Below are 18,001 nucleotides of genomic sequence, written 5' to 3' on the forward strand. Positions count from 1 at the left end.
CATATATCACTCAAAACCATCATATAATCTTTTGTTTCTGGATTCTGAGTTAAACCATAAAATATATAATTTGTTTCAATCTACAAAGAATAATATATTAACAAAAAATTAAAATTTATCAAAAATTTTAATAAAAAAAAACCTATTCAGTTATACCTTATTCACAAATTCTAATGTAATATTTGTTGAATTGTTTAATAACTTCAGTTTTACATTCATATTTTTATTTTTTCTTTCCCAGTTTTGATTATAACTAATCCAATCTTTTATATTTCCATCAACCCAATTTGCTTTATACTCATTTTCTGCTATATATTTAATATTATAAAATTTATCATAAGGTATCCATTCTAATGCTTTTTTCAAACCATAAAAATCATGAGATGATAACTGAGTATTTTGAATAAATTTATTGATATCTTCATTATCACTAGTCCAATTATTGAAATTTTGTTGAAAATATATTGAATAACATATTTTATTGCATTTTTTACATATATCACTTAAAACCATCATATAATCTTTTGTTTCTGGATTTTGTGTTATTCCATAAGCAATAACAATCTATAAATATTACATATTAGTAAAAAATTAAAATTTGTCAAAAATTTAATAAAAATATATATATTATACCTCATTTATAAATAATGATTTAATATCTTTTGCATTATTTAATTTTTTTAATACCACAATTATATTTTGACCTCTTTTCCAATTCTTATTTTTACTATCCCAATCTTTTATTTTTCCATCAATCCAATTTGCTTTATACTCATTTTCTGCAATATATGTAATATAATATAGTTTATCATAAGATATCCATTCTAATGCTTTTTCCAAATCATTATCATGAGTTGATAGCTGAATATCTTGAATAAATTTATCAATATCGTCATTGTCACTGGTCCAATTACTGAAATTTTGTTGAAAATGTATTGAATAACATGCATAATTACATTTTTTACACTTTCCATCTAAAACCATCATATAATCTTTTGTTTCTGGATCCTGAGTGATTCCGTAAATTTTATTATCTATTTTTGTCTATAAATATAATAATTAGTAAAAAATTATAATTTATCAAATTTTAAATAAAAAAAAAATTTATCATACTTTTTCCATAGATTTTAACATAATATTTTTTGGATCATTTAATCTTTTCAGTTCTATAATCATATTTTGACCTTCCCTTTTCCAATTTTTATTTTTACTATCCCAATCAATTATGTTTCCATCATTCCAACTTGCATAATACCTGTCTTTTTCAATATGCTCAATATTATAAAATCGATCATAAGGTATCCATTCTGATGCTTTTTTCACATCATTATGAGCTGATAGTTGGGTATATTGAATAAAATTGTCAATATCATTATTACCGCTGGTCCAATTTTTGAAATCTTGTTGAAAATGTCTTGTGTAACATATGCGATTACATATTTTGCATACGTTATATGACAACTTAATTTTTCTCTTTTTATCCATTAAGCTTTAATAAATAAAAAGAAGACAACAGAAAAAATAATTTTTTGTTTCAGCCAGCTTATTTATATATTTTGCGTAGATTATTCTTATGTATGGTTGTGTCAATATGCATTTTTTTTTTATCATGTGTTTATTTCTACTGATGATCTTTTGCATACATTACGCCACTTATTTAATTTGTTACACAAATATTACAATAAAGGTTAGAGTAGAGTTTTGGTTAACCATTTTTGAAATTGTAATTAAATTAGTATTTAAATTTCGCATTTTATTCATGTATGACACGTAATTTTATGCCACTAATACGTACAAGTACAAGCTATATTAAATTTTAAATTTTTTGACACCCATTTTAATAGAAAATTTACAAAACTTCGTTTTAAAATCAATAGTTCTTGACATAAATAAACATAAGCAATATTCCTAAAAAATTCTTAACGTTAAAAGAATCGCTAGGAAAATAATTAGAACTGCAAAAGAATTTTTTAAGTCAACAACTGTTATACTACATTTCGTGTGATTAATAATTAGTGACGTCATAACGTGTACTTTTTTGCTATATCTTTAAATAAACATAATTAAAATAATTACAAAAACATGTTTTTACTAAACTTTATCTATATTTACTTTCTATCACCTATCCACTGTCACTTCAGGGAGTTTAATAGTATTTATCCGTTTATTTTAATGGTACCAACTTACTATTTTTAACGTAGGCTAGGCTGTTTTGCATAACATAATTGCATATGCAGTTACTGCACTCCTATGCACATCATTAGTAAGAGCACATTTGAAAAGTACACTAAAATAAATGGATCTCCGCTAAGCCACTGGGATCAACATTCCAATACCCCCAGTTCCCCAAAAATACCTAGGAAAAAACAAATCATAATAACAAAACTTCTAACCATTTATAAATATGTATCTTATCGCAAAGATTATTTTTATCAAAGTATTTCTAATCATAAATAAATAATTTTTTTCTTTAATATAACGATTTAACAAAAAAGAAGAAATTTTTATCTATTTTAGTAGGTATTCTTTGGCTTTGTTAAATTTTCTCATCAAAAAATATACAAAATTTCGAATAACAAAATAAATCAATTAAAAAAATTTCAGTATTTTCTCAAATAAAAGTAATAAAAGTACATTTATAAAGTAACAAAATAATGAAATTTTTTTCAGACATGTATGTAATACATGACCAAAAAATAATATTTTTCTTCAGTAATATACATTTTTTTTTTATAAAAAATAAAAAAATATGCTTACAACTTTTTTTTTTATTTCATTTAATGATTCATATCATATTCCAAACAATATTTCAAAAAAAAAGTTGTTGTACGACATTAACAAAAAAAAAGGATGATAAAATAAAAAAAAGGAATAAAAAGAGCTCAATTAATGTTAAAGCTTGATATACTAATTATAGAAGAGTTATGAATTTTCCTTACGGAAACTATATTACTGAGTGATAATTTTTTTTTCTTTCGGGAAAAATTTGATAGAGATTCTTGGGATTTTCGGATTACTACAGAACGCCGGGTGAGGCAGTAGCAAAAATTGTATTGCACCCGTAATAAAATTATTGCTTAATATTTACCTCAAAACTTTAACGTACAGTACAATAAATAATACACACAAACTGGATTGACAAAATCGACAAACTAATACGTCAAAATGAAAACTGAAATATTTCCGTTTTAGAGTTCCTAAATTGTGTATTTGCATGTATGATAATAAATTTTTATTGTAAATTATTTGGTGCATCAAATTCTTTACTATAACATAAAAATAGGAATTTCAATTTGCTCAAACAACTTCAATTTAAGCTTAAGGTTAAGCTGTTTAAAAAAAAAGAACTTAAACGTACTAGTATAAATCTCCTTATTACTCTTTATAATAAATAAATTCTACGCACACTTATTCAATTAGAATCAGTTTAAGCATGAAAGAATTAACTTTCCCCATTAGAATCTTACAAACACATCATTAATTGAAATAACAACTTTTAGTATTAAATTTTCAATTTTAAACTTTTAAACTATTTCTTCGACTTATCAATTTAAGAAGTTGTCATTTTAAATCGTGCAATTAAATAAGGTGTTGAGCAAAACTTAAATAAAAAGTCAATGTTAGCCTCATAAATTCTATGGAATTACATACAGATTACATTTTGAAAAATCCTTCGCTTTATCGTTATTGTAATAATAATTTACATTGAATAATAATTCACAAGAAACTAATTTATTTGTGATTGATTTTCTTAATAGGGTTAATTTTCTCAAGTTTATTATTTTTAAATCAATTACAAATCATGATTAATAAGATACTAGGACATATAAAGATACAATATCGTAATTGAATTTATTACATTAATTTTACAGATATGTACTTTTCAGTTCCTATTCCATTTTCATGACAAATTCCAAGATTATTTATTGCTACCACTAAACAAATACTAAAAAGTTATAAAGTTCTTTTCATTTATAAAAAAAACATAACGTGCCTTAATATTAAATATTTATGTAAGAATCATATTGTTATAATTAAATAAATCATCAGATTTGAAATTTAAATTTAAAGTGAAATTAAAATATACAGATCAAATAATTATTCATCTCTAAAATTAAACTTTATACAATGAATAATATTACATAATTTAGAAACAAATTCAAAGTAAAGCGATTAGTATGTTTCATATTTCATGCAATGCATCGGTCATGATTTGTCAAAGAATTATCATAAGGATAATATATTAAAATACTAAGATATTATTCCAGCTAGATGAGTGTTTATAGTATTTATGATATTATCGTAACAAATAATGTTAGTAGTATTTAAATTAGTATGTTAAATAAAATTTGTGATTCATTCTAGAATTTCAATAATTAGCATGTTTATTCATATACGTGCATAATAATACAGTTATTGATAGAAGGTACTCTTACGCCCATAATTTATAATAATATATTATTGATAAGATATGTTAAAGCTTTCAATTTCTTCAATAGTATAAACTGTCTCAGTCTTTAAATTATTTTCATAATTATTGCTATTATTATTAGCATGTAATCTTACATCGTCCATAGATAATGAACCCCAACCAAAATTAAATCCATTATAATCACTAACCAATATGGCTTGAGATTTATTTACTACCCGACTTATTTTCATATATTGAGTATCTTCACTATTTTCAAATGAGAAAATAAAATTATCTGATGAATTGTAAAATCGACGATTACTACCATCAGTAATAAAATTATTTCCTAATGAACAAAACCCTATAGAACTATATCCACCAAAAACTTTATTTGTATCTTTAACTTTAATTAAGACTAAACTTTTTACTCGTCCATTACATTTTTTTCTAAATGATTCATTACTAATTCCATCATGACTACCACGATAAATAAGTTTAAAACTATAAGATTGATCATTTCTAGTACGATTATACATGGTATCTTTTTTATCAATCCAATTAATTATTATTTTTGAAAGTATTGGTTTGATGATATTTGATTCAATTTTTCCTATTTCAAATGAATAACCAGTTCTAGGTGGTAAAATTGTGGTTTTAGGTAAGGCATCTTTATAATAAAATTCTTCCATTTCTTCATAAATATTATTAGGAATAATAATTCTATAAGGACGGACTTTATCAAAAAAATCTGCACGAGAAATTTCCGTAAATCGAATGAGAGAAATAAATTGATTTAAAGTTTTCTTCAATTCTTTATAATCCTTATTATTCCATTTCGTTCTATTATTATCAAGACCAGAAGTTTGTTCAATACCCCATTTAATTAAATAATCCCAAACGATAACTTCTTTAATTTGTAAGTCGTCTCTTTCAAGTAAGTTAAAAAGTATTTCCTTATTTATTGAAGGAAAGATTTTTGAAGAAAAAAATGGTAGAGGATTTTCGCAAATAGATTCAAAACAATAATCTTGCAATTTTTTACAATTATCAAGTCTAAACACAGCATCAAGAACAAGAACAAAATTTTCATGAACCCATTTTGTTTGTTTTTCGATTAAATAATCTTGAACATGTTTAAATAATTCTTCAAGAAGTAATTCATCAGATGCAACTATCAAACCAAGAATATTTTCACCTGATTGTTTAGTTAAATCAAGTTCACCGGTATAAATATATCTAATTAAAAATTATTTAGTAAATTTAAATTTCAAATTTTATAAATAAAAAAAATAAATAAATAATAATCCTCACTTCAAAATCATATGAAAAACAGTTGGAGTAATATTTGGTTTGTTAAATATAATCATATTATCTTTCTTTGTAATCCAATTTGTAGAAAGAGCACTTTTAAAATAAGGAGAACGAGCACGTAAAATAACTGAATGTGCACGAAATTCTTTTGTATTTTGGTTTTCACCAACTTGAATAATGACATTGTAATCATCTGCATCATCTAATATAAAAGAAAGGTCTTCTGAAAGACGAAAGTGAAAATTTGAAGCCATTTTTTTTTCTTAAAAAAAAAAAAAAGAAAAAAAAAGTGCGATATTTTTATTAGGTTCATTAATGTCATTTTATGGAAATAACCATGTGATTGACTGCTTAACGTTGCACGATCTGATCGATCTGCAATAAGTTTTTAATTGAATCCGACAACGATCAAATTAATTTTATAGTATGAGGAACTTAACGATTTATTGTAGCCAATCAATATCCTAAATTGAATATCATTCAAACTCTAAAAATGTTAGTGTATAATTAAGATATCAAACTAAAATTTGGTCTTAATTAGATTGATATTAAAGTAATATTAACGAAGATAAAACAAATTAAAATATAATAAAATCGTAAAAATACAGTATATAAGAAATGGAGTTTTTTTTTTAAAGAAAAAAATATATTTGGTGATAGCATTAGATCATTCACAGACAATTTGAATTATTATTCGTATTTAGGGACCGTAGATAGTACAACAACTTTGGCGCAAATCATAACAAATTTTGGTAGATACTAGAGAATATATGTAATTTATTATATATTCAATTTATGTATTTCTTTTTTTAAAGATTAAATAAAAAATCAGTACAATATTTATAATCTTATCTTAAGGAGTAAATCGGATTAAAAATAAATCGAAAAATGTTCAATCAATTATCATAAAAAAAATAAGTTTAAAAATTTTATTAAAGGTAATGTAATATTATTTGATTATTTAATTTAGGGAAAATGTATATCTCGCCCCCCCTGTTGTATGATGTTAAAATCTTGCTTTCTGTAACAAAAAAAGAAATTTTTAATATACAAACTTTTTTAAAAAAGTATCTACTGTGTATTTTCCCCTGCTCTGTAAGTTTACTTAAAGCATCAAAGATGGTTTTGAATGTCATTTTTGACTTATTTGACAAAACTTTTTTTTTCTGGTCTTTTTTCCGTTAAATCACGTGACGTATTTAATTCTGGTCAGAATTAAATGATCGGCATACAAAATATCCTTTTTTGGAATAAAGGCCATCACATGGGTGCGAGATCAAAATTTACCCTTTAATTTAGGTATTACTATTTTGAACACGAATTTTTTTTTTAAAAAAAAAGAAATCATTTATTACCACATTATTAATTAAAAGTGGCACTGTTTGTTCCGATTGTGGCGCAATGTAAAAAAAATCGTGGCAAAAATACTCTCGTAACGTTTCTTTTACTTCGCCCTCATTAATAAAACACAGATGATATGCGGCTCAAAAATCAAAATCTCGCATTCTCAAATTATTACTTCAATCGTGGATTTTAATATGTCGAAATGCAGAAAAACGTGACAAAAAATACTCTTTGTACGCCTCATTTAATCGTAATAATATGAAACGATGTTAATCATGAAATAATTTGAAATACGTGTTACTGTAGAAATTACTGTAGAAATTACTGTAGAAATTTTCTTATATAAGCACTTTGAAGAGGAGAGAAATTTTCCTATAAAAAAAATTATCAAACAACGCATTAATTTTTATATCATACAATATGCAATTAAAAAACTTTTTATCGATTTTTATTTTTACTATTATTTCAGCGGGTAACTAATAAGCAATTATTTATGTTAAAATTTTTCTTCTTTTTTATTAATTTTAATATTAACTATTAAATTGGAATTTTTAATAATAATATAAAAGCTTATAATGCAAACACAGAAGCATTTAAAAAAACGGAATGAGTATAAACGTGATGCCGAACCACAATGGCATAATATAACTTATGGAAAAGGAAAATCCAGAAATTGTAAAAAATATCCGGGTATTACTGAATATATCCGGAATATATACTATGTCGTTTGACCTAAAAAATGACCAGATTTTTTATATCCGGAATTGTTCTGAAAGAATTTTTTTAATACTGAATACGTCCAATTTTTTATAGTGGAAAATGTTTGGATAATGTACAAAGAATTTTTGACAAATCGACTGAAATATAACAAATTTCGGACAATATATATTAACATAATATAGCAATAATAATACAATATAGCAATAATAGCAACAATAACAACAATAACAACGACATAGTATAAGCTTTAATAATATTTCTTATATTTTCCTATTAGTTTTAATAATAAATTGATTTTATTTTATAATTAATTTTTTATAAAGAAAAAATAATTCTTTAAGTATTTTAATAATCAAAATATAATTATTAAGTTTATACAAATAAATTTAATTAATTTCAAATACTACTAAAGGTATATTTTATCAATACCAATACAATTATTATATAATCCGATTTTATAATATTTTGTTATTACTTATACATTACAAAATAAATTGTAAGATTTTTTATCAAATAAATTTTATTTAGTTATAATAAAAATATAACAAAAATATAATATAATTTTTATTGCAAAAATAATGCTAAGTAATAAAAAATTATGTATTTATTACTCGGTAATTTTTGAGATGTTCGTATATACTGTCCATCAATCCATTTTGATATCCAAGTATTTTCTTGATTACATTCTTCATAATTCATGGTTTGGTAAATTATACAAAAATAATATTAATTAGCTTATTAATATCGTATACGGAATAAATCAAATATTAAGAAAGAAAATTATTTATATATAAAAGATTCTTATTCGTTTACGCGTCCGGAATACATGTTCCAAATTCCGGAATCACAATATTCGTGAAACAAAGCGTCATACGATTCACTGCTCCAGAATACATTATTCAGAAAATTAAATAGTAGTGTAAACTATAACAATTTTATAATCTAAAATGGAATTTGTACTTTTAAAAGAAATTAAATTCAAATCAATTTTACAAGTGTAAATATACCTTAAAAAACATATTTTCTTATTAAAATAGATAATAATAAAAAAAATCATTAATATTATTCTTACTTTAAAATCATTTCAAAACTATTAGAACCCATGGTGCCTAGTTAAAATTCGTGATTTTTTTTTCTTGATATTCTCACGGGTGGTGCTATTTAAAAAGATGGGTAAAAAGCCTATCAATATTGGAATAAAAAGTCTATCATTATTAGACTAATTTTAATTAAATGATCTCTTTTGTTTAAAAACAGAGTCTCAGTCACAATAATTTAACAATAAGAAAAAACCTGCAAATCAATTTCCTCAAAATAAATTTCTCAATGACAAGTGGTAATTTTATAAAGAACAAGAATCTAGGACCAATTCCGACAATCCATATTTACTAAACGCATCTACCCCAATTTTTTTTAATCCTACCGTCATCAAACAAATACATGTTCCTGAAAAATACTTGAAATTTAGAAAGTCCTACGTTTCGTTAAATGCACACACCCGAGCGGATGAAATTAGATAAAAACGGTGTGAAAGAATTGGTTAAGACGCAACAATAAACGCACCACCAGGCACAAATGGAGACCTACGAATCTATTATCGTGACACTTATAATATCAATCTGTTCGACCACAAGGTAACGAAGACGATTCAAACGTAACGTCCATCCCCAATACGGCTACGGCTACAGACGAGCAATCAACATGAGAAGACGCAGTCGCTACGTCTTTGATGTGGCTTATAATTGATCGACACATGATCGGCATAATTTTAATTAATTTTTCTCAAAACACAAGAAATAAAAATAGTTATTACTGCTTACAGTATCAAAAGATTAAGCCATTAAGGTATATCACAATATAAATATTTTTTTTTTTATCAATGAAGTAAAAAAGTTAATTTTATCAGGATATAAATTCTACCTAAAAAAGGAAAATTTTATCATTTACATATGTTTACTTGCATTATTATAAAAGGAAAAAATTTTCTTTTTTTTTTCCGAAAACTTTAAAATCTGAATCTTATTTTAAATGACCAAAAAAAAAGAAACCCTTAGTCATGAGGTCATAACATTAACACAAAAATTCTAAATTAAGGTTCATTATGTAATATCAATTAGGGAAGATTTGCATTTAATGACGAATAAGATTTAACGTAACGTCCAATTTTTTTTTTTTTAAAAAAAATAATTTTTTTTTCAATTGAGTATATTCGCTAAGTTATAAGTATTATATATTTTTACTTAGAAAATATTAATAAAATGGATATTTCAAACCAAAAATTAGATACAACTGAAATTACAATAAGAAATAATTCTAAACCTGATGCTAAAAATTTATGGAAAGAAATTGAAGATGAAGATGATGAATATCAGGTAAAAATATTATAATATAATAAACAATATAGATATTTATTAAAATTTTTTAATCTTTCATTTTGATAGTTCCACGCTACAATTTTTTCAACTGATTCAACTACTGAATCAGATGAAACTATTTCCGTTTTTAAAAGAGTAAATATTACGGATTTAGAAAAAAGAAAAGAAGTATACGGAGTATGTGGAGAATGTAATGAACCAGGTACAGGATATCTTTGGTGTCAACCTTGTAATGCTAAAAGATTTAAGGAAAATTTTAAAAATTGGACTAGTGGAAATAAAAATATTGATGAATTGATACAACAAGCACAACTTAATGCTTTTTTTTACGCAAAATGTCTTGAATGGATACCTTTTGAAAATTTTGAAAATGTTACCTATCTTACTAGAGGTGGTTTTAGTAAAATTTACTCGGCTGACTGGCCCGAAGGAAATATTTGGAATTGGGATATTGAAAATCAAGAATGGAAACGAGTTTCAAGGAAAGTTGCATTGAAAAGTTTAATTAATTCATCTAATAATATAAGTAATGATTTTTTAAATGAGGTAATTAAAATAAGTCTTGCTTATTAATATTTGTATTTTAATACATAATTTATTAACAAAATTTCTCTTTTTAATGATTTTAGGTTAAATATTATATTTCAGGTCATTTTCATGCTAGTAATACTGTTATGTGTTTTGGAATAACTCGAAATCCAAATACTAAAGATTATATGATGGTTTTAGAATATTTTGAGGGAGGAAATTTGAGAAATACTTTAGTGGAAGGTTTAAAACTTGATACTAAAATAGTATATTTATGTCATATTATAGATGGACTTTCAGGTATTCATGATGCTGGAAATATTCATAAAGATTTTCATTCGGGCAATATATTACATGATAATAATTATGATGAACTATCAATTAGTGATTTAGGAATGTGTAAACCAGTACTAGATGATAATGAACAAAAAGGAATTTATGGAGTAATACCTTATATGGCGCCCGAAGTTTTACGTGGATATCAATATACAAAAGCAGCAGATATTTACTCATTTGGAATAATAATGAATGAACTTATGTCAGGAGAAATTCCTTATAATGATATTCCTCATGATCATTTTTTGGTCGTTAAAATATGTAAAGGATTTAGACCAAAAATTTCTAAAGATACACCAAAATTAATTGTAGATTTGATTATTAAATGTTGGGATGCTAAAGCAGAAAATAGACCAACTGCTAAAGAATTACGTCAAATATTCATTAAATATGATACAGAAAAGGAAAATGAAAACAGTGAAATTAGTTATCAAATAAAAGAATGTGAAAAAATTAAAGAGAATAAATTAAAAAACAGAACAAATGAAAATCAATCTAAAAATCTTCAAACACACCCACAAGCAATTTATACTAGCAGACTTTTAAATTTTAAAAATCTTCCAGAACCAGTTAATTCAACCGATTATTTATCTTCATTTCAAGGTAAATTTGTATTAAAATTTAATATGAGAATATAATTTATCAATTTATTTATTATTTCCTTTTCCTCTTAATAGAACCCATTTCATCGTCATCAGCAAATCCAAGTAAGTTAGTTCACATTATTAAAGATTATTGTGATTATTATAATAATATTTATTTTCATTTTATTGATAGTCTCTGAATGTTTGGATTGTGAATTAAACGAATTAGGTAAGACATCTATTTTTTAAATATTTGAAATTATTAGTTTAATTTAATTATTGTTTTTTTTTAAAAAAAAAATAGATCTCAATCAAGACGATGATGAATAAATTTTAAGGAGTAAATTTATTTATCGCCCATTGCCTCTAGGAAAAATTACGTAATACCAACCAAAATAAAGGAGAGTGACACGGGTGACAAAAGATAGCGATGACATCGTACGCGTGATGAATAAATTTTTTCAATTTTAAATTCAAAAAATTTTGGTAGTTTTTTTTTGTTATTTATTATTCCATTTTCTTATATAAATTTTTTTTTGATTTCAGTACCTTTATTATTATATTATATTAGCAAATTTTCTTTATAAATTTTTATTTTTATTATACAATGTAGCGACATGACTTTATTTGATCAAAGAAAAATAAAATTTAAACTATAAAATAAATACATCATCATGTTGTATACTAGTATTTATTTTCAAAATTTTTAGTTGTCTATATTATTTTAATATTCTTTGACCAAAATTTTAAATATCAAATTCGTATACACTTCGGATTGATTATATGATATATGGCAATTTCTTGCCGATATCTGTACACTTTTTCTTATTTCGTAAAAACTATATACACATACTGATTCCATACAACAATATCTAATAATCACATCATTTATTAATTTATTTATATTCTATTAAAAAAAAAAATATTTTATAATAAATGAGTTATTGAACATTTTTTATTTACCGAATGCAAGTAATCAAAATATATAAATTTACTGTTGCTTCACATTATATAAAGCATCCAAAGGCCAAGTTCCATTGATAGGAAAAAATGCATTTATACTATGTTACAGTAACAAGAGTTCATGTTTAAAGGGGAGTTAGGACCATGAAGTGTAAAATATATGAAATGTGATTTATATTGGATTTGTTCATTTCTAATATGACATTCGAATTTATAATAAATATTTTTTAACCATAATTGAGTTAATTATGCAAATTTTTTAGTATCTTAATTTTATCATACTTTCAGAATTGTTATTTTTCGTGTAACTGTGAAATATGTTTTTATATGAAAAGTCCTATATAAAATTTACATATACTATTTTATATAATTTTAAAGACCCAATATGGATTTTATATAAATGTGTAAAATATGTAATTCAAACATATTTCATATAGTTTTAAATAAGTATTATTCAATATTATAAATTGTAATTCAGTTTAATATTTTATAGTTAAACTATTTTAAACGAAATACAAGAATCAACATGAAATTATCAATGAATTTCCATTTTGATGTAATACTAATTGATTTTTGGTTTTTTTTTGGATTATTATCATCTTGTTATTTAATAATAATCTGAAATAAGAAATTTTATAAAGGATCTGATAACATCATTAAACTTTTTTACCAAGCTTATTAAATGTTATTTCATCATGATTATGCCAGAAAGTATTCTATAAATTACTAAATTAATTATTCTATTAAGAAAAATTACTACTTTTTATAACTTAATGCAAAAATATAAAATCATTTCCTTTATTCCATGATATTCTTTTATCTTAGTTGCAAGAAATTTTGTAGCCAATGATCCTTTAAATTAATGGGTTAATGATTAATTTTTATTCTTAGATTATGACTATACGCCACATTAATAATCGCTAAACATAACCATTTTTAATCCATTTTAATTCAACGTTTCCAAAAAATGCTTAAAAATTCATACAGACGCTGGTGACAATTTCAACAACAATATTATATAAAGTAAATAAAATTTTTATAACAATCTGCTAAAAAAAGAATTTCATCTTAATCTTTTTTTTACATTAAAAATTACTTTGTCGATGAGTTAAATAAATACTTCATAATTTCATATATAGGATCAACGGACGCAAATAGCAGCTTCATTATGATACTGTATTTGTTATTGGTTATTTCTCCCACTATAAGCACATCTTACTGGTTGAAACACCTCAAGGAGTGACTCGGTTTGATGTTTGGGTTTCAGTATATTGATTGGTAATTTTTGCCATGTATTTGTTGTCATGAAGATTTACACCATCAAGATTTTTTCAAATAAATTTGCTGTGTTATAAATTTAATGCGTAGAGAAATTTGTGGCGCCGTTAATTTAATATACTGTTATTTTTACTATTGATTAGTACTAAATTTCATATAAACTAAACTGAATAATTTAAACTTAAAATATCATAAAACCACATAGGTAAGATTCCAAAAATATTTTTTATTAATAGCTTTAAGCAAGGGTTTTAATAAATTATTTTTATAATTAATTAACTTTATCTTTCAAAAATCAATAATTTTATTATTTATTATTTTTATTTTTATAATTAATTATTTTTTTTATATTTTATTATTTTTACTTTTATTATCTTTTAATAATACTTTTTTTTCAAAATATTTTTAGATATTTTCTTCAGTTAAAGTATAAATAAAAAATATTATAAAATATATTAAAAAAATATAAGATCTCAAATATTCTAATACAATTTTTAAATTGAACCTTTACTAATAAAAAGAATAATTTAAGGTAAATTTAAAAAATAACTTTTGCGATCATTTTTTTTTAAATTTATAAGTCATTTGTCATCCTATCACATATGAAAATAAATATTGTCAGAAAAAATTTTTTGATCAAAAACCTTTTAATATACAGTACTAAAGAAGAATGCACCACTTTAATTTTTTTTCAATATCGAATATGTTATTTATTGATAAATATATATTATTTACATATCAGATATAGTTTTTTACTTCAATCACCGGGAATGATCATTACCGTTGGCCAGAATTATCAAATTTTACCGGCACTATATTTTTATAATGCTGGTCGATCGTCATAATTTCAGTCACCAGTGATCATCACCCCGGTGATAGTTAGAAAAATTCTTACATATAAATATTATTTACAATAAAAAAAATTATAAAAAAATTAGCTAAAAAAATTTTTTATGCATAATTTATTTAAATCGTCTTTTATTTTTTTTTTTAAAAAAAAGGCCAAAAATTTTATAATTATGATACTAAAACTTTTAACATATGAAAATTATTGATCGGATAGCTTAAATTTTATTGATTAATTGAATTTAAAATAAAAATCTGGGCGGCTGGGTCAAAAATGGCAAATTGTGATATGAAAACCGAATTTATAACTTTGGCGTCGCCTTATATTCAATCTTCATTTCCATTTTGTCTCTAAAAAAGATAAATATTTAACCCTTTCTTTTTTTCATAATACGGTATGTTCTTTTGCATAATACAAAATATTTCATTTTTACTATATAAGATCATATTTTTTAATTAATAATTTCTCTATAAAATATAATAAAAAAAAATTATAAAAATTTATTAAAATTATTCGATTTTAATAAGGAATTATTAACTTTAGGATTGCGCACAATCCAGTTAAACCACAATTCTTGACACCAAAGACAAAGAAGTTGAAGGGGTAAAAGTGATTAAAGAGGAAAATCGTAAAGAATTAAAGAAAACTAGTAAGGAATTACGACATTAAATTAAAATACAACTTCAATCTTTAATCTCAGATCTTTATTTATTTAAATCATTTACAAAATTATATGCATCAATATATAAATCAGAGAATCTTTTAACTATAATATTATGTAATTTAAATTCATTTACTTCGTCTTTTAAATGAAATATTTCATTATTCAATTCATCATCAAAAACAATAGCCAAATATTTAACCCTTTCCTTCTTCATAATATATTCCTTTATATAAAATAAAATATTTTCACCTTTAATTGACATTATATTTCCAATTATTAATTTCTTAATAAAAGTATTTTGTGAATTTTTTAGAAATATTTCCAGATCACTTGTTTTAAATAAAAATTTTAAACGTAAATATTCTAATTTAGAAGGAAGAACTTGTCCTAAATTTTGTAATACATTTGAACTTAAAGTATCATAATCTTTTTTAATTTCAATAGTAATATAATTAATAAAATGTTGATTATTTTCAATGAATTGATAAATATTATCATCAGGTATACCCGAATTAAAATATCTAATCTTTGTACAATATTTCATAATTAATTTAAATAACTGTCGTTTCTGCTGTTCATTATATCCGTGACTTATAAGTCCAAATCCAATATTTTCTAAATAATTACTAAACATCTCTATTAGTAATTGCAATGATTCAATGTGTAGTATTTCTTCTAAAAACAAAGATCTCAATTTAAAAGGTTTATTAACCTTAATAATTTGTTTAACAAAATCAGAATTTAAAGATAGACAATAAATAATATGAATAGATTCTAAAACATTCAATTGATCAAAAACCTCTTGTAAATCATTAACTATATACTTAAAATCAACGTTATAAAATATAATTGTATTTAAAGTATTTGAACAATTAGAATCTTTTAATGATAATAGATTATAAAAAGTAAAATCATATGTGATTTTTTTAAGATTATGTTGTGAAATAATTATTTCTGATAAATCTTTTTCAATTAATGAACGATCATGTATAAAAAATTTAAAAAAAATTGATGAGATTGAATTGCAATTAGAATATAAAAATTTAAAAAATTTAATAATATCATTTCTAAATGAAGATTCATCACTAATATATAATCTTAAATTACTGATGTTGCATGTAAAATTTGGATTTTGTAAAATTAAGTCCATATTATCATTAAAATATTTATGATCCGTATCCGTAGGTAGTACAACTTCAAAAGAATTTAAATTTCCTTCATTTTCAATTATCACTTCAATTAAATACCTATAAACTAAGATTTCTAATTTCTCATTGCATTCATCAATTAAAGTAACGACCCATTTACTAGCAGAACGACAAACTCTATATGTATCAAAGTATTTAATAAAACTGGGATAATTGAATAATGTATTTGAAAGTAATAATTTATCATCAATTCCATATTCATTAAATTTTGCTTTGCTATCTTCATTTAAAAAGCTTAAATAAGCTCCAATACAACGATAATGTTGGTTAGGAATTAAAAAAGGATCTTCCCATAATAATGGAATGGCTAGACGACACCATAATCTATTAACAAAAATACATGAATATAATGTTGATAAATCTTTTCTTAAATATTGCATAATTTCATCTGTTAATTCGGGTAAATCCCCTGAAAATACTTTTGAGCATGCCATGTTGGTTAAAGGAAAGGGAGGTTGCTTTCGTTTTCAATAATGAAATAAAATTTATCAATTTTTATAGTTGTACAATTTTCCATAAAAAGGCAACAAAAGAACAAAAAATTACATGTAAATCATTCCTTTTTTTTATTTATAATTCCCGCACCATGGAGTATAAGGCTAAACCTTCTGTCAATCGGTGTAATTCCGTTACAACGTACGAGTCGTACGACAGTGTTATGAGATGTCACAAATGATCTAAATGTCACTAAGAGATAATATTTATTATATCATGTGATCTATAATGCTAGCCAGAATTATTTTAATAACAAACTGCGGCATTTTGGTGTAATCCGGATAGAAACCAAAATCGGTTAAGATTATATATAAGAAAATTTTTTCATCAACAAATAAGTTAGTAGCATTGACATAATATTTTTAATAAATTAGTGATACTTTATTAATTTTAAATAAAATAAAATTTTAATTTCGACTGGCACTATGAACTTTGCCTGAATTATGCCAATTTTTTGAAAATCTGAGGTGTAAAATTTTTGACAATAAGACAATAAGTACATTGTTATAACTAATTAGTTTTGTTATATTTATATACTATTTTGTAGCTTAAAATTAATCAATTCATACCTATCTATTAAAAAAAAAAAATTTTTTTAAATCATGGATCGACAGTAACTTGGGCTAAACATATAATGGCGGTAAATTACAAAAACCCAAGTTTCGTTTAGAGTCTTGACAAAATAATGTCAATTTCGCAAAATTCGGGCCGGCATTACATACGGCCCGAATTACTGCCGATCATCAAATATTATTTTAGCGAGATAGGTTTATATGATTTATTTTAATAAATATTAATCCGGATAAAAACCGCGGTATCCGGATAATTAATTTTTTTTTTTCAGATATCATACCGATTTTAATTTTTGAGTGTTGCCCATCTTGATCACCAAAAGGTAACACTAACATAGGAGTACCAGTATAAAGGGATTCATAAG

At 23.5% G+C, this 18,001-nt stretch overlaps 3 protein-coding genes across 3 annotated transcripts; 1 reads left to right on the forward strand and 2 right to left on the reverse strand.

Moving 5' to 3' along the window:
* Window positions 1–4,458: 4,458 nt before the first annotated feature.
* Window positions 4,459–5,976, reverse strand: OCT59_017704 (uncharacterized protein; the record flags this gene model as incomplete). The annotated part of the gene is made up of 2 exons (XM_025331621.1): window positions 4,459–5,647; window positions 5,723–5,976. 2 exons carry the CDS (start codon window positions 5,974–5,976, stop codon window positions 4,459–4,461), a joined length of 1,443 nt encoding a protein of 480 aa, XP_025184827.1.
* Window positions 5,977–10,044: 4,068 nt separating this feature from the next.
* OCT59_017705 (uncharacterized protein) lies at window positions 10,045–11,939 on the forward strand (the record flags this gene model as incomplete). Its single annotated transcript, XM_066137659.1, has 6 exons — window positions 10,045–10,158; window positions 10,228–10,707; window positions 10,791–11,628; window positions 11,703–11,732; window positions 11,803–11,838; window positions 11,914–11,939. The coding sequence occupies 6 exons, from the start codon at window positions 10,045–10,047 to the stop codon at window positions 11,937–11,939; spliced, it is 1,524 nt and encodes a 507-aa protein (XP_066004214.1).
* Window positions 11,940–15,401: 3,462 nt separating this feature from the next.
* OCT59_017706 (uncharacterized protein) lies at window positions 15,402–17,003 on the reverse strand (the record flags this gene model as incomplete). The annotated part of the gene is made up of 2 exons (XM_066137660.1): window positions 15,402–15,787; window positions 16,670–17,003. 2 exons carry the CDS (start codon window positions 17,001–17,003, stop codon window positions 15,402–15,404), a joined length of 720 nt encoding a protein of 239 aa, XP_066004215.1.
* Between the last annotated feature and the right edge of the window lie 998 nt (window positions 17,004–18,001).

The sequence above is a fragment of the Rhizophagus irregularis genome, chromosome 26 (genome assembly GCF_026210795.1).
Source record: "Rhizophagus irregularis chromosome 26, complete sequence".
NCBI lineage: Eukaryota > Fungi > Glomeromycota > Glomeromycetes > Glomerales > Glomeraceae > Rhizophagus > Rhizophagus irregularis.